General features: G+C 45.3%; 1 protein-coding gene across 1 annotated transcript; it reads right to left on the bottom strand.

The window, feature by feature from the left end:
* Positions 1-9,394: 9,394 nt before the first annotated feature.
* Positions 9,395-22,387, bottom strand: LOC129133155 (transcription factor Jun-like). Its single transcript, XM_077171869.1, has 2 exons — positions 20,823-22,387; positions 9,395-14,614 (listed from the first exon to the last, which is right to left on the bottom strand). Exon 1 carries the CDS (start codon positions 22,171-22,173, stop codon positions 20,881-20,883), a length of 1,293 nt encoding a protein of 430 aa, XP_077027984.1. The 5' UTR covers positions 22,174-22,387; the 3' UTR covers positions 9,395-14,614; positions 20,823-20,880.
* Between the last annotated feature and the right edge of the window lie 522 nt (positions 22,388-22,909).

Genomic DNA, 22,909 nt, shown 5'->3' with positions numbered 1-22,909 from the left:
AAAAGAAAAACAACTCAAACAAGAGTGGATTGGTAGATCTCTATATATCAATCTTTGATCTCTGTTTTTCTGACAAGCAGCAATAGTGGCTAATTGAGGACAGGGTAAGTTATACCTTTACACTCTTATTTCAGATGCTTTGCAAGCTCAGGGATCCTGTTCTCCTTACTCATATTCCCAAGGTTTACCTGGCAGACAGGAGTCCAACAAGCTCTGTCTCTTTACTTAACAACATCAGAATGTGCCCACAATGTCAGAATAACTGGGCAATAAATTAGCAGATGAAATGCAGCTCTGATGAACACAAAGTAGTGGGCACGGGGCAAAAGCAATCCTTTCTGTGGTGCTGACTGATGAACTCCATGTCAGCTGTTGCCACACCCAAGAGCTGCTATGAATATTTTGGTGTGCTCAGCAGTGGTTAGAAAAGGAAATAAAAGGCTGAGAATTATGAGAGAGGTAATAAAGATAATTTAATCCTCTGGTGCATGTGACCAGAGAATTCTTACTCTTCTTCACTGTGAGTCCTCCACCTAGTTCTGGTCTCCCCATCTCAAGATGGGTCCAGTGGCAGGAGAGGGCAGACTCTGGGAAGCTGGAAGTAAAGCACAGTTCTCTGCCTGGACACAGCAAAGGTACTAGAATGCTTCACCTGCTAAACAGAGAAGGTACAGCAGAGATCTTAAACCAGGACTCTGATGGGAGATGTGACAGGAAAACCACTATTCACCTCTTCTGATACAACCAGGTGTGGGTGATACCAGAGGGAGTTAGCAGAGAACAGTTTCTAAATTCAGCAAAAGGATGAGCTGCTCCACAAGACACACAGTTACCCTCTGCTGACAGAACTGGTGGTCTTAAGAGTTTCTACAGGTCCCCAAATCTTCTAAACAAACCTGTGGCATTAGTTCCATAAGAACTGATGAACATGGAGGCCCCAGAACAACCTTTCCCTCCAAAAGTTCCCAAATGCTCATCAGCAGTAGATGAAGGAAGGTCTTTTATCATGCCATACTCTTTTCAGAAGTGTCTGCTGCTGTCAGCCAGGGAGCTGTGTCAAATGGCTCCACAGTCTCACTGTCCCTGAGCAAGCAGTTTTGCAGAACCTGGTACCATGTTTCCAGCTTACAACAGTTTTGGGACAAAAAGGGAGTGCAAAACAACCCAAATCAGTTGAGAAAATAATCATAATTCCCACAGTACCATCAGCTCTTCTTTCCCAGGTTTCTCTTGGATGGGTGTGAGGTAGATGTCTTTGAAGGGCAGGCTTTTCCCCTGGGGGCACAGCCCCTACATGAAGCCCAGAGATAGGGAGAAATGCAACAACACAGACAGCAGGGCAGGTTCTGGTGGCTGGCCCCTTCACTAGGGCTAACTACCTCTGCCCATAACAGTTACTGAAGGAAGGAAACGTTGTCCAGTCCAGGGATGGAAGATTAACCATTCCTCAGAGACATAATTGATTATTCCTCAGGGACATAACTCTTTCTTTTCAGGTGTTGGAGTGTATCATCCAGCATCTCTTCATTTCCAAAGAGGCCAGGAGGATTCACTTGAAGGGTAGAGCAGTACATGAGCAGTTTTTCACCTCTGAACATGAAGGTGATGTCTGACTCAATAAGGATTTTCATAGCAAAAAGTGGAAAAAACCTGAAAAGAAACCATCCAAAGTGCTCTGGGAGAGGGGCAGTGGGGTGAAAGGAGATGCCCTTGTCATCTCTGCCTTGCCAGGAGCCAGGACTTCTTGCTCCAGTGGTGTTGGGGAAGACACAGTTACATCAAAACTCCCACTTCTGGGGCCAAGGCAGCTGTCACCACTGGGATGAAGCCTTCCCTGTGCTACTAAATCTGTCTGAGAAAGCAGGATACACATGGAATTTGTGAACAGCAAAACCAGGTACAAAAAAAATGATGTCACCAACTTGGCACCAACCCAAACATCTGTCTGGTCCAGACAGAGCCTGAGTTTTGCGACTGCTCAGAATAAAGCATCACAAAAAATATTTTCTGCCTTTTAAAATCTGATTCCTTGAACATAAGGGGCTCTAATTCTGCCTTGGTGGTAAGGGCATGATCTATTCTTGCATCCTGCTCCTGCATCCTTATCAGGTAACAAAGATTCCTAATTGAGTGGATCATGAAAAACCTAATGCCACAGATCCAGCAGGAGGTAGATGCAGTTTGTTTGACCAATCAAACTGTGAGGTTTGGAAGTTCAAGATGGGATCAGGAGCCAGTGCCAGCTGTGTTCACCCCCCACCTCCATCTTCCCAGGCAAAGCTCAGCTCCTTCTGCAGGTGTGGAGCAAGAGAGACAGCACAGGAAAAGCCTTTAACCTTCCTGTCCCTGCCTGGAAAGCTGCTTCTCAGAGGTACAAGCCAGCAGATGAGAGGCAGGTGAGCTACCAGGGCTCAGAGGGCATTTAGGCACGTGCAGACGGGCTGTAACAGGCCCCCTCTTGTTTTTCACCTTTTACAGCTTCTTGAGAGGCCCAAATGGCCCTGATTTTGCATTTATGTCCTTTGCACTGCTGGGCAAACAAGCAGGGCCTTGTCTCCACCAGACTCCTCCACCCTTTGTTGGCTGCCTTTCAGTTATCTCCCTTAATGCATTGCAGGCAAATATTTGCTCTGTGGTCTCAGACACTACCTCACTCCTGCTCGCCCAGGTTCCCACTTCAGTGCCTTGAACATTGTGCTTACTCCACCTGCACCCTGGGGTGTCCAAGTTACAAGGACACAGCTTTGTGTGCACTGCTGCCCTTTGTGCCCTCCTTCCCCAGCACTGGCAAACATGCAGAGATGTCCAGGCTGCCAAACCCACCTGCAGTCTTTCCAAAGTGTGTCCTTGCTGGGGGGTGTGCCAGCGATGCCCAGCCCACCAGTAAGCACCAGGAGGTGAAGAGAGGGGGCAGATACCACGCCTGCTTTTCATGAACCTCTGTAAATGCTAAGCTCCTGTGTCTAAGTCTGCAGTGACTACAGTCTGCTGCAAGCCCAGATGTGTGGAGGCTTGAAGTTTCATCTTTTTCACCCAGCTGCAGGTGCCTTGCAAGCAGAGCAGTCACTTGGGAGGGCTACATTTAATTATGTGTGCAGTCTTTTTCCGTTAGGCTGTGTTCCCGTAAGAACATGCACACCACATAAAATTATTACCTGTGACCATGGGGAGGGCTGTGCATGAAGCAGCCTGGAAAGCCGCCTAGGTCTTCTTGTCTGTGCAAAATTGTCTAGTTAAGGTAGATGCAGGTTCACCCTTCTGGTGATTCTCTCAGGGGTGTGCCCAGTTTGGCTGGGTACCACATAGCTGGGCAAGCCCTGACTTTGACCTTAAGGAGCAAGAATAAAATGAAGTTCCCTGTTGTGTTCTGTTCTCTTTACTTTTTTGTTCACCTCTCCTAAGCTCACAGCCCAAAAAGCTCAAAAGTGCTGCCAGACCCTTTGTGTTACACAGCAGTGGGGCAAAGATTCCTAAAGTGCTCACTATGTGTCCTGATAGCAAAGATGGCCTGTTCTGCATCTGGAGAAGTTTAGGCAGGACTAACACCAGTGCTAATGTAGATCATGAGGACTGTTAGAGTGAAGCAGAAGCTTTGCAGAAGGCCCACATGGTTTTAATTTGGGAAGTACCAGGGAAGAGCCACGCACCAAAAGGTCAGGCTGCAGCTGCTGTACCAGCAGCAAGCCAGATGGACACGTTCTGCTGTGGGTGCCTGCTCCAGGGAGGTGCTGATCCAGTGCCATGGAGCAGTCAGAAACAGTACAAAATGGTACACATGATGCACTAGCCCAGCTGCCAGCACCACAGTGACCAGTTCTAACAGCCATGGATCTATCCAAGTAGAGATTTGCCTTCCTGGCAAGGCTGGTGTGTGCAGAGAGGAATCAAAGTATGTGGTTTTAATAAAGAAACACCAGCATAAAATTTGACAAGTTCTTCCATTCAAGCAATTTGTCTTTCTTTCTACCAAGAACATTAACTTCACACAAAGTCAACAGAGAAAAACAGAAAGTCTTTCCTGGTATTGGCTGTCAAAACTCAAGTAGGAATGCTAATTTTGAAAGTAGAAGGGAAAGGGATGAGGTCAGGAGGCAATTGCCCATTGATCCCAGCTGCATGGCACAAGGCAGACACTCCCCTGGGCCTCACTTTGCAAGTCTGTCATTTCCAGAAATGACAATGAGTCACATTTGCCCTGTGTCTCATTTAAAGAAACGGAAAGAATTAACTGGTAAGGCACTGGGAAAAGCTTGTTGTGAGTCATGCTGTCAGAGCCACAGCTGCACAGGCACAGGAAAGCCCACATGGCTGTTCCCAAACTGCCACCCATGGGCAAAAATGTCCCTTAAAATCTCCAGAATCTGCCATCAGCGAGACTCCAGCGCCTTAGAAAAGCAAGAGGTGATCCAAGAGGGATATTGATGGTTCAAGATGTTCGTGGCATAATGAGATGTCCAGTCATTTGTACAACTGGTTTTGGCTGGGTTTGCCTTTACCCACAGCGTGTGCTCTCAGGTGGCCTAGAATAGGCTTCAGAATAGTCATTAAGAGAGCATTTTGTCCAACACCCACAGCTGCATTGTAACAGAGACAATATAGTTGAGAAGGAAGAGCTGTTAATTTCCTGAGATCCACCAAGCTGACCAGCACGTGGAGTTAAATCTCCATTGCCCCTCAAAAGGTTACAGTGATGAGAGAAAGATACTGGAAAACGTTCCTTCCCAGTCAACTCTTACTTAATCTGAATGGCAAATGCTGGAGAGCCTTGGCCTGTGGCAAAACAGCGGAGGCAATCTGGCACCTCTGTTGTGCTTTCTTAACTGCCTTCAAGTTTTGGATTTTCTAAAGAGTGTTTTGGAGAATAGCAACAAGTCTCTCCATGCTGGTGTTTTTCCCCAAAGTATTTACATTAGTCTCAATTTTGTGTAATTTTCTGTCTGGGATTTTCCTTCATTTTCTCCCCTATTTAAGCCTACAGAACCCAAAAAGCAGGGAGATCCAAGATCTCCTTAGAACCAAGGGGCAAATCCACAAAGCCCACATAGTTTTAAGGCCACATTCTTGCTGTGGCTTTACCCTTGCCCTGCCCAGCCCAGGGAAGCAAGGCTGTGCTGAACCTGCAGGCTCATGACACTCACCTTAGGCAAAGGCTCCCTCCCTTCTACAGCTGCAGTTGTTGGTGAGTTTATTAGTTCACCATCTGAGATTTTCTGCTCTTGTACACTGACAGGTGAAACCGTGGAGGATAACATGGTATGCATTCCCTCTGTCCTCTCCTCAGGAGGGTGTATTCAGTTTGCTGCACAGCAAAGTGCCTACACGCACCTGGGCAGGGAAGGCGAAGAGAGAGGGAGGGGAGCTGGGAAGGCTGCCAGCTGCAGCCTGAGGGAGCAGATGGAGATGCACTGTTAGGGTTAGAGAAGTGCAGTGAGTGGGAGGCACCAAAGGAGAGCTCAGGCATAGAGAAAGGCTGGAAACAGGGTGCAAAGGAAGAAGAAGTTCTTTTTGCAACTCTCTATAAGCATCAAGAATCCCAGAGCATTGGGAAGTTGTATTTGGTTTACATGGCAAGGTTCTGGTAATGGGGGCACTACAGAGATGGCTTCTGTGAGGAGCTACCAGAAGCCTCTCCCACAAAGAGCCAATGCCAGATGGTTCCAGGATGGACCCTCTGCTGGCCAAGGCCAAGTCAGAGATGGTAGTAATGACTCTGTGATAATATCTTGAAACAGGAAAAAAGTTCTTGTGAAGCATTAACTATGGCCAGAGAAGAGAGGAGTGAGAATATGTGAGAAGAGCAACTGTGCAGACATTGAGAGAAGGTGAGGGAAGAGGTGCTCCAGGTGCCAGGACTGAGATTCCCCACACTGGAATAAGTGGATGCCTGAGAGGAGGCTGTGACCCCTTGGGAGGCCCCTGCTGGAGTAGGGTCCTGGCAGGGAGCTGCAGGCCCATGGAGAGAAGAGCCCATGCTGGAGCAGGTTTCTAGTAGGACTTGTGACCCTGTGGGGAACCCACAGTGGAGCAGGGGAAGGACTCCTCTCCCTGAGGAGAAAGCAGCATCAGAAATAATGTGTGACGAACTCACCATTAACCCCCACTCCTCATCTCCCTGCACCACTTGTGGGAGGAGATAGAGAGTTGGGAATAAAGTTTAGCTTGGGAACGTAGGAGGGGTAGGGAGAAGGTGTTTTTAGGATTTGTTTTACACATTATCTTGCTCTGATTTTGATTGCTAGTAAATTCAACCCAAGTGAAGTCTGTTTTGCCGGTGATGGTAAGCAGTGAGTGATCTCCTTCTGTTGTTACCTCAGTTCCTGAGCCTTTCCTTATGTTTTCTCTCCCCTGCCTATCTGTGGGGGGAAGTGATAGAGCGGCTTTGGAGGGCACCAGGCATCTGGACAGGGCCAACCTGCCAAGAGGTCCAGCTGTTCAATTAGGAATAGAGTAACACAGGGGCATGGCAATACCACTGTAGAGCACAGGCCATGGATAGCTGGAAACCTCCTCCTGGGGTAAGATTTGCTTAAGGCCTCTCAAACAGACGTAATAGTTACAGCCAAAAACTCATTTCATATTCCTTTCAGGTGGGCCCTGCAGCTCAGGACCCTGGATGACTGAGCTGTTTGATGTTCTGCTCCCTATGAAAACTGGATCCGTTCTATCAGGTCGAAAAGAAAAATCTTTTTTCTTGATTAAAGAAAACAAATACACACAAAAAAACCCCCAAGAAAATAAGCAAAGAATGAACATTTGAACCCAGACCTATCTTCCTCAGGTAGTGTGGTGTTCAGAGCTGCTGCTGTGCTAGAGGTTACATGATTCTGTGGCATCATGGTGGTGCTAGGTCAGAGCAGAGCAGGAGCCCTTTTAACTCAAAAGTATGGCTCAGAGAGTGGCTGATTCCACGTACCCCCACAGATTACTAAAAGCTACAAGGTGATGGTCAGAAATTATATGCTCTGGTTACCCCATTTGTCTTCTCCTGCATCTCCTGGTCTGGGTAACTGGATACCTGAAGAATGAGCTTTGAGACACCCCCCAGAACTCAACCATTACAATGCATTACACATGGCAGTCATATAATGGGGCATTACCTGTATCCACAGTACCTTGTGACTGGCCTTTGCAACTTGCAATCTCAGGAATCAGGTCTCCAGCCCTGCCCAACCTGCTGGCCACAGGCTGACATCCATCCAACCACCTCCTGGAACTGATGAATCCATCAGTTACAGTCATTAACTCTCTACCTGCCCTGCAACTGGGTCTTTCTGGGGCTGACATTTGAGAGTTGCAGCAAGAATGACGACAGCACGAATTTCAGATTTGGCAGAATGGCTCAGAAAACTCTGCCCAAGGCTTGTAATTTACACTTCATGACCTAATTTACAGTTGGTAGGGGGAAACCCAATGCAATTTGCATGTCATATCTTCCACTTAACTATGTCACACCAGAAAAAGGGAAAACTTAGAAATTACATTAATGCAGGCAGCCATAGATGAAACAGAAAGTAACCAGCTCACATCAGGACAAGTGAGAGAAGTTCACAGCTTTTTTGTGTCACCTACTATTTGACTTCAGGAAAGTGATGAAGCTATCAGATCTTTCTGAACGGCCTATGCCTTACCTCACTTACCCTGGCTGAAGGAAAAGAAACAATAGGCTGCAAGAGCACCAATGGGCCTTTGGCTCCCTTAGTCTGGAAGATGTGTGGGGCCCAGGAATAAATTTCAAGTTCCTCTTCTATGTTAGAACTGTGGTTTTGTGCAAGAGCCATATCTGTTTCACTCTTGCAAGGAACCCCAAGACAGAGAGGGAGAAGAAAGGGAAATTCTCAGAAGAAAAAGAAAACCTGAACACAATCCTGCAGGTTATTCAACCAGTGTAAAGCACCCACTTTTATTCCACACCCTCTGGATAATAAAGCACAATCAGTCTCAACTATCTCATTCATGAGCACTTCTGAAGGCACCATTCTGGGGCACTCAGAACTAGAGGAACTCAAAGCTTAAAGAGATCAAGTAGACTTGTATACCACATATTCAAAACACTTTTCCTATGCTCTTCAGTTCAAATTGACATAAAAAAATTAACAGTACCCTCAAACATCTATCAAATCATTAAAGGCAGGCACCATTTTGTTGTTCTACTTCCCCACTGCAATTAATTTGGAAAGCATGGAGATTATTGCAACAGTGCTACAGTGCTTTCTTTCCATGAAGAAATCTGTCTTTAGTGGAAATCTGCAAGGAATGGCCTAACTAGCCTGTGTGAAACACAGCCTGAAGCTGTGCACAACATGGAGATTAAAAAGCATTAAACAACTCCCAGAGCACTGAATGAGGCACAGTTCACATTTAGATGTCACAGTAATCCTACACCAAATTGATTATGTGGTCATAAACCTAAGTGCCAACACACAACAGCTCCAACGACAGTGTGCTTACAGCTTCCTTCCCCTCCCCTCCCCCAGCTTGGTCAGGCCTCTGAAATCCTAGCATTCGTATCTTAAACCAGAAAAAAACATTCCCTCTACTATCCCTTCAGTGCCAGACCTGGAACCCACGCACTCCAGAGACAAGACGCGGTCCAGCTGTGTGCCAGCATGCGAGCTGGCACAGCCGGAGCCACCGGCACTGCTGCGCTTCTCAGCTCCCACTTCGGTTTGGCATCCTCGGAGCATTCTTGGTGGGGCTTGGCACTCACTCCGCCCAGCGTCACTCGCTCCAAAGGATGTATCCGGAAGGCAGGGCTGCCTTCCTAGCCCGGGAAGCATGGAGCTTTCAGCTGGGACTTCAGAAGTGTTTTCAGCCTTTGCGGATGTTTACCGAGTAGCTCTCCTTCAGGAATATGTCAAGGTGTATCAATGTGCACAAGAACATTGATCATAGGAAAGAAAAAGAAACTCCTCATTTCAACAGATTTACTCCAGATTTACTCCAGATGTGGTTCAGAACAGTTACATTTGCAAAACGTTTTACTGTCACTTGTTCTGTTGAACCACACAAGTCAAGACATGGGTAACTGGAGACCCATCCCACAGTGCTGATGACTCCAGTCAGCTTTTCTTAGCAAGGGCTGAAATCTGATATCATCAGAGCTGGACTGTTTCTTCTCCTCTTTTGCTTTTATAAAAGCTTAATTTATGTGTTGCAACTGCACTCATATATATAGGGAATATATACACACACACACACATATATAGGGAAGTTATCCCAAAGAGCAACATTTTTACAAGAAGAAATTAATCTCTCCTTGCATTTCAGTATGACACAGTCAAAGGCAGCAGTGTATCAAGCAAAATTTAAAAGTACTTTTTAAAAAGCCCAAATCACTATGCTTTAACTTGACTTTTAAATTTCTCGCTGAAATAATAAAAAACACAGCCAAAAATATGAATATAAAGCAATTTTAATTTTCCTCTAGATATTTATATCAAAGAAATAATACTCATGTCCAAGTACTGTACATACAATATCTTCCTTATAAACTCTGTAGTTTAAAACACATGTACAAAATTGCACATTGCAGTTTGCAAAAAATCATAAATACATTTTTGCATGTAAACAATTCCAGCACAAGGATCAATGTTATACATTCCAAAATGTCTAAGTGTCTGCTCACAAACAAAACAAACAAAAACCCCACTGTGATCTCCATAAAGGTTCTAATGTTACAAATCAATCATTAACAGATTTCTAACTGATGTACTACACACAGGGATACATAAATGAGCACAAGGCAAGTCGCCTTTTAGTCATTAAGTACTTAAGACAGAGGCTTGGAATACAATCCTGCTGCCATTTAAACCCACGGTATCCATCCCACAGTATTTAGTGGTAGCAGCATTGAGTTAATTTTTCCAAGATTGCCAATTGCAGTATGCCTTACTTTCAATTCTCAAACAAGTTGGCTACCACTGAACAGTAGGAATTTTAAAATTATTGTAAACACAGTTATCATTGTTGTATATTCAGAAAGTTACAGTATTCTCCTAAACACATCACTAAATTAAGAAAATGTTTTACATTTAATCAAGTGCAAGATGCCCACTAGTATTGTCCACTTTATCTCAGAAATAAGTATTTTGAATATAATACAGTTAGTAAAAGTAATGTAAAAAATTACAATGGACATAATCCTCAGTTGTTAAGCCCTGTAGCTTGTTTACATTTTAAAAAATCACCGCATCAGAAAAAAGGTCTCAGAAGTGTCCTTTAAAATCTCTCCTGACCAAATCCAGCAAATGAGTCACTATTCAATTTTGTTTCACTATTATCTCCATCTGTGTGCAATGCCCTTGTCAGCATACCTGTTTGAAGACTTCGCAAAATCAATCAGGACCATTATATCCAGAGCTATTTGTTTTATTGTCTGTTTTAGGTTGCTTTTGTGTGGGTTTTTTTGTTTTTCATTTCTGTTTTTGTTTTGTTTTGTTTCATTGGGATTTTTTCTTTCATTGGGGTTTTTGAATCTATTCACATGCTGCAATTTTATAAAATTCTACCAAAAGCAGGGATTTTTAAAGGGTTTCTCAGAGGCTTCCTCTGTGCCAGCTAATTTAGTAAGGCAGAATAAGACGGTACACATAAACCCAACTTCTAAAAAAACACAAGAAAGGATGTAGACAGACACCCACCCACCAACTAGTTGCATGTAAGCTGCTGGAAGAGCAAAGCTCAGTTTGAACTGCTCTGCTTCCACCTTTGATTTTGAAGAGCTACCCTGAAGGAGAAAGTTTCAGTGCCATGCCTGAAGGCCTATGAAGAACCAGCTTGGACTGAAGAACTGTAGTAAGCAGCAGTTTGCTCACACCTCTTTTGAACAGAAAGAGAGCTTGGAAATGCTGGTGGTGACACAGCAGGGGGGGATTCTTGCCTTTTACAGGAAATCCCTTATTCTGCTAATCAGCATGTTGCATGAATCCCAGTAATACTACCAGCAGCCCAGCCCATGACATTGCAAGGTATTGTGATTATAGTAATGCAGATCATTAAGTGTTTTCTGCATCACAGAAGCTCAGCAAGAACCAGAAACCACCAAGGATTTTCAAAGCTGGGTCCTATTGCCCAAGACCTCTCCTTTATCTGACGGGAGTTAGTTCCTCTGTTGAACTGACAGAAAGAGATACTTCGTGAAGAATGATTAATTTAATCTTTCTCAGCCTGCACCTAACTGGAGCTACTCCTTTCTAAGGGGATCTCTTTTAAGTCATACAAGATCAGCCATCACAAATACCACACAGTGAGGGCACATGTGTGGTTCCCCAAACCTCAGAAAGATTTTTCAGTGTAGGCAGAAACTGCACGAAAAACAAGCCAACTTTAGATGAGACACTACAGGAAAGAGAAACTGCCCTGGAAGATTGTGCTACAACTTCACAGATGGAAAAACACAGAAAGCTGAAGAGCTACTTCACCAAAAGACTTATTCAGCAATACAGACCCAGCTGCCTTTCCTGGTAAGATGCTGCACTGGGAGTCTAAGAATTACCTTCAGATATCATAAACTAGAGGTAACCTTACAGATTGAATTTTAAGGCCATGCAGGCTCAAGGCCCTTCACAGCAAGATACTCCTGGTACTGCCACCTCTTTAATCTCTCTACCCTTCTCCCCCTTCTCTCTTTTTAACCTTAAGAAGCCAGTATTCCTGATTAGGAAGAGTGGGAGTGGCAAAAATCAGTGGCTAAATTTTGGTGTGCAAGACTATGCAGACTTGCCTATCATTTTCTATTTAAAAGTCAGGAATTGCACAATACTATATTGCAACACTTGCTCCCTTCCCTTTGTCCTGTACAAAGTAGCAAAGCACAACCAAAGCAAAATCACTGTTGGGAGTGTTTAGATTGATGGCTCACATGTCAGAACTTCACTAAGCGTCTCTGTAATTAACAGCACTTTGCAACAAAGCAAAACAATTCTCCAATATATACTTGCGTTGGACCTTTTGTTTCAGGGTTTGGGTTTGATTCTGTTGGTTTTGGTTTGGTTTGTTTTTTTTTTCTTGGGGGGGCATGTGGGAGAGTTAACAAATCCTGAATATTTAATCTGTTACACGTGGAGGAATGCTCAAGGGGCTCGCAAGAACTTGTTTTGCTGCACATTGAGCAACACCACATTGCAAAGCCTTGAAATTAGACCAAATGCTTGAAGACAGGGCGTAGCTGCCTTTTGGAGCTCGTCCTTCATGGGCTGCATTTTATTAGAGAGCAGACCTTTGCATCACCAGTCAGCATGCAGACCTGGGCTTTATTTGATGACATTTCAGTATGGTGGTTGCCATGGCTTTAAATAAATAAGGGTAAGTGTGAAATCACTAGTCATTAGGCCAAACAGGCAGGGGCACAGTTTCTAAAGAAGAGACATTTAGAAGACACTTATGCAGTAATAACAAAACAAAGTAAGTTTAAAAGCATTCTGAAGAGCAGTCCTAATTATCTGCTACTTAAACATAAAACACATACTATCATTAAATACTGTTTCAGAGATAAGTGTTATTTTTCCCTTGGATTCCATTTTTTTTTTCCCCCTTCCTGGTGCTGATAACTTCGACCGTCATCTCTAACTACTACAAGTGGGGAAAGGAATAAAGAAGTAAACTTCATTAGACACTACTGGCCTGCTGGGAAACTGGTATCATAACATGTGGACATACCAGTTTGTGTGGTGATTTCACTTATAGGATGCACACAAAGACTGTCAAAAATCACAATGATTTATAATACCATTTTAGTAACTGTCACAAAATGGTTTGGATTGATAAAAACACTTTGGCAGCATTTTAGGAATCCCTATTCTGAAGGTGTCATCTTGCAGACCATAAATAGGTGTCCTAGCTACTTACGGCCATAACTTAGGTGACATTAGATATAACAAGAACATTAAACTCCCTAATAGTACTTCCTCACTATTTCTGCCACCCTCCCATGAAGGAAGTTAAAAGACAGAATGGTAAAAGTGGGAAAAATCCAAGAATTCAAACTCTGTCTCTACTTGGGAAGAACAGCAAGTTATATATCAGTATCTTCTACTGCTCTCTTTCCATAGCTGTTACTAGGGAAAAAGAAGGAGACTATCCAAAATACATTCTCTGGAACAGCACACTAACTTTATTTGACACTACTCCATTGCTTGTGTCCTGCTTTACAAGAAAATCTGAAGATTTATGAAACAGAGGTGTGGGAAAGATTGTCAAGTTCAGTATGTTATCTTTCAAATTACTCAGCATGTACCAGAAGACTTCAGTTAGTCAGTTAGTTAGTTAGTTATTTTAAAACAGTTAGTTCTTAAAGGTCAATTTTCCACATGAGGCAGGAGGGACACATCCCTTGGGGCAGTGGGAAGCTCTCTGAAGAGGACAGGAAAATGGTATCAAACAACTCCTAAGAGTTCAAGCTATTGATCATGATTTTACACCTCTTCAGACCATTGTTTAAGAACGGGGATGCAGTCAGAAGCCTGACTCTTAACAGCTTCACCTTTCTTCATCTATGACAGAAGTAATACCGCAATTGGACAACCACTGATTGAAATTGAACAGTTGCAAGACATGCTTCAAGGTAGTTATTAGAAAGGTTTTCAAATTTATTCAAATAAATTTTGAGATAGTAAAACAGGACTCAATCTAAAAAAGTAATTGAACTTGCAAAACCAAAACAGAGACTGCGACCAATGATTTTTTTCTTCCCCTTTGTATGGGATGGGAGTCTGTTACTGATCTCCAGCAAGACAGCTCTCCAAGGCTGCATGGACCCTGTTTAGGTGACTTACAATTCCACCCACACTTGGTTCTTAACCAATAAGTAACAGTAGTAGTAAATTTTATCAGCAGTGTGCTAAATATCAGAATCTAGCAGTGTATTAGTGCACAGTGAACTGGTCATATCTATTATCTCCATGCCAGCAAAGCTTCAAACTCAACCATCACTTCAAAGCATTCCTACAGAAATGGTCATTCTTTAGACAGAACATTTAACCAGAACATTTACTCCTCAAACTATTGCAGACCCTGTTTGTTACTAGTACTAGAAATTGAAAGCAAAGCTCAATTTACAGCTAGCTATGCTATGGACAGAGACAAAAAAACAAACATCACGTAAGCCATTATTTAGGGTGACTACTTTAAAACATTATTTATGATAATCACCATTTAACCTTGTAGTAAACGACTACACATGAACTGCAGCATTTCAGATAACATTAAGGCTAAATGTGACTTCAAAGTAAGTTAAAGTAAGTTCTCTTTTTGTGTTAATTTAGCATTGCAAAGCTTGACAGTCCTACAAATTTGACTGGAAATCTAAAAAATCACCTTGTGATCCCACAGAGAAATGCAGCTTAGTCTTCTTCTGGAAGAATCTGAACACAACAAAAGCATATGAAAAACCCCACTGTGTACTGTTGCAGCTAAGGAAATCCCAGTTCCTTCCTTTGGCCATCCCCTTCTCTATGCATGCTGGTGTCTACATACAACACCTTGACATGCTTTTCCAGGTATCTGTGCTTCAGAAGAATTAGTTCATAAAGGCTGTATTTGCTGTTTCTTCAGTTAGTCCTCACTGACTTGAGAGGATACCGCACAAGCAGGACTCCAGCACAAGAACTCATGTCCCCTGCAGACACAAGATCAAGATTCAGAGTTTTTACATCAGTAACATACTTTTGTCAAGACTACTCAACCGAAAGTTGCATTCCAATACACAACACTGGTGTGAAGATACAGATCCTACATTGGTTTCCTTCCTCCCCACCACTGTTTCCCCAGTGGGACCCTTCAAAGACAACTAGAGCAAGGCATTCTTACTGACCCATTTGAAGCCAACTGTTTCAACATCCAAGCAGAGATCCAGTTTGTGACTATGGTGATGCAGAAAGTAAGCCTTCAGGTATGCAATAGCTTAGGAAAAAGTGCTCCCAGACTAAGGCAAACAGCAAGGATCAATGCCCGAAGCAAGGCAACAGGATGGTACCTTGGGAAGCTAGTCTCGTTATGATTTATGTGAATACATTTCTAGACTCTTAGCAACACACAACCAGCAGCAGTTCTCCACTGTGCACTCACTGTTGCAGCGTTTCTCAGAAACCTACATTTAGCTTGTCACACATGACCAGTTCATGGAGAAGTTGCTTCTGTCCCGCCTCCAAGCTACTGAGTCGTTACGAAGAGAGAAGTTTCACAGCACAAACAGCTGCAAGACACTTCATAGGATAAAAAGAGACAGATCTCTGAAACACTGGAGAGGAGTAATCATGAATTACTAAAACCTCTTGTCCCCCATAATTTACCATAAAGGCCTGAGTCTCCATATATTCAGATTTAATTCAACATCTTCATAGTAAAGTTGCACCATGTGCGGCAAGATTAACAAGGCTCTTACAAACTTCAGATTCTGCCCTTTGTAACAAGAACATTTATCATTCTTCATCAGATACACTAAACCCTGATGCAAGTGATTGTGGTGTGAGAAGGATGAATTAACATTTGCAGGATTACTATGCACTGTGAAAGCTTTCTGTCCAAGATTTTTTCTGCTGATACAGGTCTTGCCAAATACTGAAAGAGGTGAATCCCTGACAGACTTTACTGTCCACCTCTGCTGGAAGATGAGCAGTGACTACAGAGTCACTACAGCAGTCACTACTGATCAAAAGAAGTGACCAACAAGCATCAAAACAGGATAAGAACTCTTCAACACTCATTCTTACAGTAAAACTTCAAACAAAAAACTGGAAAAATGGAAGTGATTTTGTAAAAATCAAATATGTACACAGATATGTCATACTCCAATTTGTCTACTTGCTAAACATAGAAACTTGGAGAATCAAGTAAGAAAAGAGCAAAATTATCCAGTAGCAGTTACAGCTGCACATATGAATAAATGAAAATGTTACTCATTGCTTTTCCTTTTTTAACTTGCACTCCAGAAGCAGGACACATAAAATGCATCAAAGAATGACCTATGTTACAAGCAGATGGGTTTTTTCCTCTTGCATATTAATCTCAGATATAGAAAAATTTTCTCTAAGAAGCTGCTAGATTCAAACAGTTAAGACTCCAGTTATGGCAGCCAAGATGTTATTTTCAGCACAACTAGTAATTCAGACCTGGCATGCACCTGTACTTCAGACATTATCAAACAATACTATTCAGTATTTTGGGAACCATCAATTACTTATATAACTGATTAAAAATTAGTTGCCAAATCAATTTCCACTTTAACAGCTGCAGAATGCCTCAGGGCTTAACCTGGGGAGGTCAGTCCTTTGTCAAAGGTGAGACAGAGAGTCAATCAGATATTTAAAGGAATGAAGGATGCCTCATGACTCTTTCTTCTGTAAAGATACATATACAAACCAAGATGACAGAGAACTGTCATAGAGCCACCCTTGATCTCAAATAGAGCATGACAGTCAGTAGTGACTACTGACATACAGTCAAGAGTCCAGATATGTTGAGATATTTACCTTTTGGAAGACCATCAAAGTCTTATAACAGAAAACATGACCATCACCACCAAAATCGCTCCTCACCATCATAAGGACTTATGTCCAGACACCTATGATTCTCAAAGTATGCAAAATATTTGCTTTTGGAAAGGCTCTCTAAGCACACCAAATGGGCTCAACCTGGAATCACATTAAGTTTTAAGAACAACTCACCAGCTACTTGGACCTGTCTGGAGACCTTGTGATTCCAACAGACTTCACTACATTGGAGACCAAACCAATTAACTTTCATAGCAATGGCATCATTTGAGTCAGTGTTATCAGAGTGGCTTTCTTGCACTCACACCAAGCAGGGCCAGATCTGATGGGGGCTCCACTCTCTGCCCAAGGAAGGAGTGAACAAGTCTTCTCTTACTGAAAACATTCCCCCTCCTACTTCCCAAGACAGAAAAGATCTGATAACAAGTCAAATAAATCAAATCCATATATGAATCAAACCCTTTTGCTGTAGCACCTAAATAAGAAGGCACTTCACATCTAAACAAAGATACTGGTTCAAGCACATTCAAAAATTGCTGGGCAAAAAACAATATGCACAGGAGCAAGCACCCAGCAACCAAAACAGACAAAGGAAGAGACTATTTAGTCTCCAGAGCAGATTACACGTGGGGCGAAGAAACAAAGAGGGATGTTTGTCATGGGTTCACATCTGGACTGAAAACCAGATTGGAAGGACATGAGGGTAGCCTGCAAATCAAGTCAGGCAGCATGAGTCTTTGCAAGGACTAGAAAATAGCGTGCACAAGTATAATAAAGCATGGTAGTTTTGGTAGTTTTGAAGAACGAAGAAAAATGCTAAAAAGCACTGAGCTAACAGTGAACATAACTTTTATTTTGGGATTTAATTTTTTTTGTTTGCTTTTTTTGGGTTTTGTTTTTGAGGGGTTTTGGTAGTTTTCTTTCTTTTTTTTTCCCTTACAGTAACACACAGCCAACTTACTTGGAGTTACTGAAAAGGAGCTACATGAATGCAAATCATATAAACAGTCTGAAATTTTTTTACCCAGTATCTATCTTTTAATGTCTCACAGTGACCAAAGTTTTTGGCAGAAAATCAAAAAACCTAAAAGACACATATGTTTAACAACAAACTGAAGAAAAAAAGGCAGACAAAATAGAGAAGCCATATTTAAAAGTTTAGGAACACTGCAGGGCTAAAAGCCAGAGTATTGAGACGTTTTAGAAGACAGGAACAATCAAGTCTGACAGCTGCAGCAGGTAAGTACTCCTGAGTCTTTTTATATCTGTTTAAAGTGTTAGGTGCTTTGGGTTTCCACTCAAATATCTGCAAAAAATGCAGCAACCTCTAGCAGAACCAGTCCAAGCAGGAAAAAAAATCCAACCACCCCAACACAATTCTCAAATTTTGGTCATGTCACTGTTAGATCCTGTTTCTCAGCCTAAATGCCAGATAAAAAAGGCATTTATGAAGGTAACTGATCACTTTACAGAAAGCACGTTTCTTTTGGACAACTCCACTACCAGAACAGTAGCCTCTGGCAGAGAGCTGGAGCTGCCAGCCTCACTAGTAATCTCTCATCAGTCATCAGGGTATGAGAGATGGCCTGTCACCACTTCTACCACTGAACAGATGTCAGCTAGAACAGAAAGCAGGCTATCACAGAAGTTACCACATGAGGTCTTTGAGATGCTGGGTGTGAGATTGCTCTTGCAGAAAGTTCAAACTCAAGTGAGGTAATGTGGGGTGATTTTCAGCTTTAACATTACCTTACTGGAAAGGGGGAGCTCATTATAACCCTGCTAGATTATAGCCCACTAGAGCCTTGCCAGTGTCTGGGAAGGGGAACTGCAGTGATTTCCCATGTCTTATGGATCCCCCATGTTGCTTGGATATTGCTAATTTATTATGAGCAGAAATTACAAAGTAAGTAAAGAAATATTGCACAGCTGCATTTATTGTTTTCCTGTGTTCTACCACAAGATCTTTACCTAGCTCTATACTCACACTCATTTAGAAAGACAAGGACCAAAATAGAGGTGCTCACCCAAAAACTCTTACGATTTTTTCCAGGATTCCCTAAAAAATCCCCACCTCATTACATATGCAGTAAAGTATCTCACATCTACGAGGCAGCTTTACCTTTCTCACTAGGGAAAAGTCTTAAGTGAGGGGGAAAAGAAGTTTTTTATCAGTTTCTCCAGACTTGCAGCATCTTTGCAGATGGATGACTACCAAAGAAAAAAAAAACATTTTTCACCCAGTTATTATGTAACAGGCAGTGCTACAGATTGTATGCAGTATGGTTCAGAATGCCCCTAAGAAGTCTTTGAACCTGTGTTAAGATCAAAATATTTTTTTATCTGCTCATTAGTAATTCTAACAGCAGAATGTACTGTTACAGGCAATCATTTCAACCACCAAAAAAAGGCTCTGGTAACATGATCAAACAGTTATACAATGATTAATATGGCTTCTACCTAATTTGCATATGCATTAAGAAAAGAAATATCCTCGGAGCCATCTCAGCTACAGTAACAGCGTAACTACGCATTCTCATATAACTTCATGCATGTGCCAGGAACGACTGTACTAAAAGGAAAAGCTCATACACTTGATTGCTGCAGCTCAACTTTCTGAACAGATAGCACTCACATATCCCCAATAAAAGCATGAAAAACTGTGAGTCTATCCCATTCTTACTGGATTTCAGCTGTAGCCTTCAGAAGAGGTAAGAGATGTTTACCAGCTCCTGAGTGGCTTTAACAGGTCTGTACACATAGAGATGTCTATGCCCCCTTGGCTCCTCATATGATTACCCCTTTTCACCAGCTGGCACAGACACATATCCCCATGAAAGATTTGCCTCTGAGTTTAAGCAGAGTGTTTAGCACAGTTTCAACGAGGGAAGAGGGCCCCACACTGCAGCTGGATCTGCTCAGGAGAAGCCCTGCCTTCCCCCAGCGGCAGGGCCGGCCCGCAGCCTCCGCACAGAGGGGCTTCTGGCGAGGTGACCGTCACACTCCAACAGACCCTTCCCACCACACCATTGCCACAGGGCTCGGCAGCGCTGCGCTAGCGGCTATGCTCAAAAAACACAGGTGCAGCAGAAGCATGGAAGGCAGTGGCACCGAGCAAGGGACCTAAAGCTTTCAAAAACTTATTGAGGATTATGTCTAATCAGAAGAAATAGTTCCTTTGCTATACTCTTCTACTAGTAAATTCTCGACAAAGAAATAAATCACACCGAATCTTCCCAACCAGAAAAACACTTCACATTCTAGCATTGACTCTGTCTCTAGAGTATTGCAGAAAGTTTCTTTAGAGCAAAGTAGACCAAGAAGCAAGATACACAGATTTCTACTGAAAAATAAATCTAGTTCTCCATAATATTTCTGTGATTTATTCAAACAGAATACAATGGAATTATCACCTTTACAGCTAACCCACCCCAAATCTGAGCCCTTTTCTGTATAGCACTGAATTGTTACTACACTATGGAAAGAGCACGCACTACTGGAATGTACACAGTGAAGGAAAAAATAAGTAAAGCTCTTTTTGCCAAAGTAACCATTTTCTCTACTAACGTGTTATCTAGAAAAATAAGGTCTAGGCAACGTCCAAAAAGTGTTCAAGTTTCAATAAATAACTATCAATGCCCCAAGTTTGCACTGGCACAAGAAATATGGAGCATACAGGTTTAGAAAACTATTTTCCTATGACTGAGTCAGCAATACATTTCAATCTGCTTTAAGATTTGCAACAAAAATCAGTTCCCTCCAGGGTTCGATTTGAAAATCAAAGCCATGTAAGTGCAAGAGCACCCACACAGCTGTCTTAACTCTCAATGGCAAATTAAAGCTCTAGAGAAAGACGGTATTTTAAAAAAGGTTCTTTATCAATACCAAGAAAATATACATAGCCATATTATGTTTTAAATATATATATATACACGCACATATTTTCAAAAGGTACGATTCTGGCTATTTTTTTTTTAAGTTTGAAAAGCTTATCCATTGCTATACAGTTCAGTAAGGTGTATTAGGAAACACACGTTTTATATCCCCCATGAAAATAAAGTTGAATCTTTCTGTAAACAGTAATTTTCTTATTTTCGGAAATCTCTACAGACCTCAAGTACTTCACTGAAAAATTAACAACCACCTGCCCCAGAACCACCCACGGAGACCCTCGCTGCTGAATGCGACACGGACAGAACTCGGGAAACGCTTAGCAACACCCGGCTCCCGCAAAAAAACGCCTTTTCCAGGCGCAAATAAATAATAATAATAATAATAATAATAATTAATAATAAAAATAATAATAATAGCAGAAGGGCGGCAGCAGGCGCGCACCTTGGCCCCGCGGTGCCCCCGGGCGGGCTTGGGGCCGGGGCCGGCGGGGTGTCCCTCCTCAGCAGGCGCTTGTCTCCGGCGCGGCGGCGGCCGCCTCGGGGGGAGTCTCCCGCGGCTGGGCGGCGGCGTGAGGAGGAGGAGGATGCCCGGCGGCGTTGATGTGGCAGCCAGAGGAGAGGTGGCTGCGGACGCGACCCTGCAGCTGGGTGACCTGGGCGCGGAGGAGGTTGGCGGTGGCGGCCAGCTCGGCGTTCTGCCCCTTGAGCGCCTTCACCTTCTCCTCCAGCCGGGCGATGCGCTCCAGCTTCCGCCGGCGGCACTTGGAGGCGGCGATGCGGTTTCGCAGCCGCTTGCGCTCTGCCTTCAGCCGCTCCTGGCTCTCCGCGTCCAGCGGCGACAGCGACGGCGGCGTCGGCGCGCTGTTGCCACCCTCCCCGCCCGCCGACGGCGGCACCTCGGGCACCGTCTGCGGCTCCTCCAGGGACCGCGCCGGCGGCAGCCGGCCGCTCCCCAGACCCGCGGCCCCGAAGGCCAGGCCCGGCGGCGGTGGCGGGGCGGAGGGGTAGGCACTGCCCGAGGGGCTCAGCGGCCCCGCGGGGTTGAAGCCGCTCAAGTTGGTGTAGACGGCCGGAGGGTCGGCGGCGGCGGCGGCAGCGGCGGGGGCTCCCGGTGGCCCCGGGCGGGCGGTGCAGCAGGGTCCCGGCGCGGAGAGCGGCGGCGGCGCCGTCAGGAGCTGGTTCTGCTTGTGCAGGTCAGCCAGGGCCTTGACGAAGCCGTCGGCGAAACCCTCCTGTTCCTGCGTCACCGGCTGCCGGTAGAGGAACGGCCCCGCCGCCGCCGCCCCGCCGCTCCCCGCCCCGGGCGCCGTCGGCCCCGGGCTGCCCGCGCCCAGCCCCGCGCCCCCTTGGATCAGCAGCTGCTCCAGGTCGGCGGCCGGTGGCAGCTTCAGCAGCGGCAGCTCCGCAGCCGACCCCAGCGCGGCCTCCGGGCCGCCGCGGGCCGCCGCCGCCCCGCCGCTGCTCCCCGTCTCCGCGGAGCCCGCGGTGGGCGGCGGGGCGGCGGCGGCGGCGGGCGGCGGCAGCAAGCGCAGAGAAGCCGCGCTGCCGCGGGCGCCGGCAGGCGGGCGAAGGGCGAAGGGCCCCGGGAGCGGCGCGGGGGCGGCAGCCGGCAGGTCCCGCTTCTTCCCGGCGCCCAGCAGCAGCTTCTGCCCCGCCGCCGCATCGGCTCCAGGTCCGCCGGTGGTACCGAAACCCGGCAGCGGCACGAAGTCGGGCAACAGCTCCAGTCCTTCCTCGGGGTAGAACGGCGCCTCCATCTTCACGGCGGATCGCCCGCTACGCCCGCCGCTCATGCTGCCGCCCTCGCCGGCCGGCGGCGGCTCCGGCGCGGGGCGGGCCGGGCTGGGCGGCTGCTCCGCGGGGCCGGCCGCCCTCGGCTGGCAGCGGGGACTGAGCCGCCTCCCGGCGCCGCCGGACCCGCGCCACGCCCCGGGCCCGCTGCCCGCCCCGCCGTCGCCGCCTCCCGGCTGCCGCCGCCGCCGGTCCCCCCCGCCCGTTCCTTCCCCCGCCCGCCGGGCTTGCGCGGAACGGCTTCCCGGTGGGGTGTCCGTGGGGAACCCGCGCTGCTCCTCCCTCTCGGAAACTCGCCCCGCGAGTGCGATGTGCGAAAGAAGGCAGTGCTAGGGCCTTCGTCCGGGAACGGGGGGGGGTTTCTCGGGGCCATCACTCCGGCCCGGGTACCGGGAGTCCTCAGGAGGAAAGCGAGCAAGAGCATCGCGTGGCGGCTGCTGGGGCAGGTGCTGGTGCGTCAAATCTGTGATGGATGGGCACAGGGTAGTGCAGGTGTCGAGGACTAATGATTCTAAACAACGCGGTGCTGGGAAGTCTTACGGGAAGTGTTTGGCCATCAGGAAACACGCCAACTAATCGAACTTAAAGTCACTCAGAAGATGGACGTGAATTTGATGTGGCCTTTTTTTCCGGGGGGGGGGAGTTAAGAAAAAGGATTTGAAACATCCTAGACATATTTCCAACATTTTCAAAATTACTAAAATGTGAATTTTTCAGTTTGGGGATTGTATTTATTTG

Source organism: Agelaius phoeniceus, chromosome Z (genome assembly GCF_051311805.1).
Source record: "Agelaius phoeniceus isolate bAgePho1 chromosome Z, bAgePho1.hap1, whole genome shotgun sequence".
In the NCBI taxonomy this organism is placed as follows: Eukaryota; Metazoa; Chordata; class Aves; order Passeriformes; family Icteridae; genus Agelaius; species Agelaius phoeniceus.
Note: the sequence above shows the minus strand (reverse complement) of the source record. Positions and strands in the feature narration are given on the sequence as shown.

Coding starts and splice junctions, on each gene's coding strand:
- LOC129133155 (XM_077171869.1), bottom strand. CDS start 22,173: ATGAGCGGCGGGCGTAGCGGGCGATCCGCCGTGAAGATGGAGGCGCCG.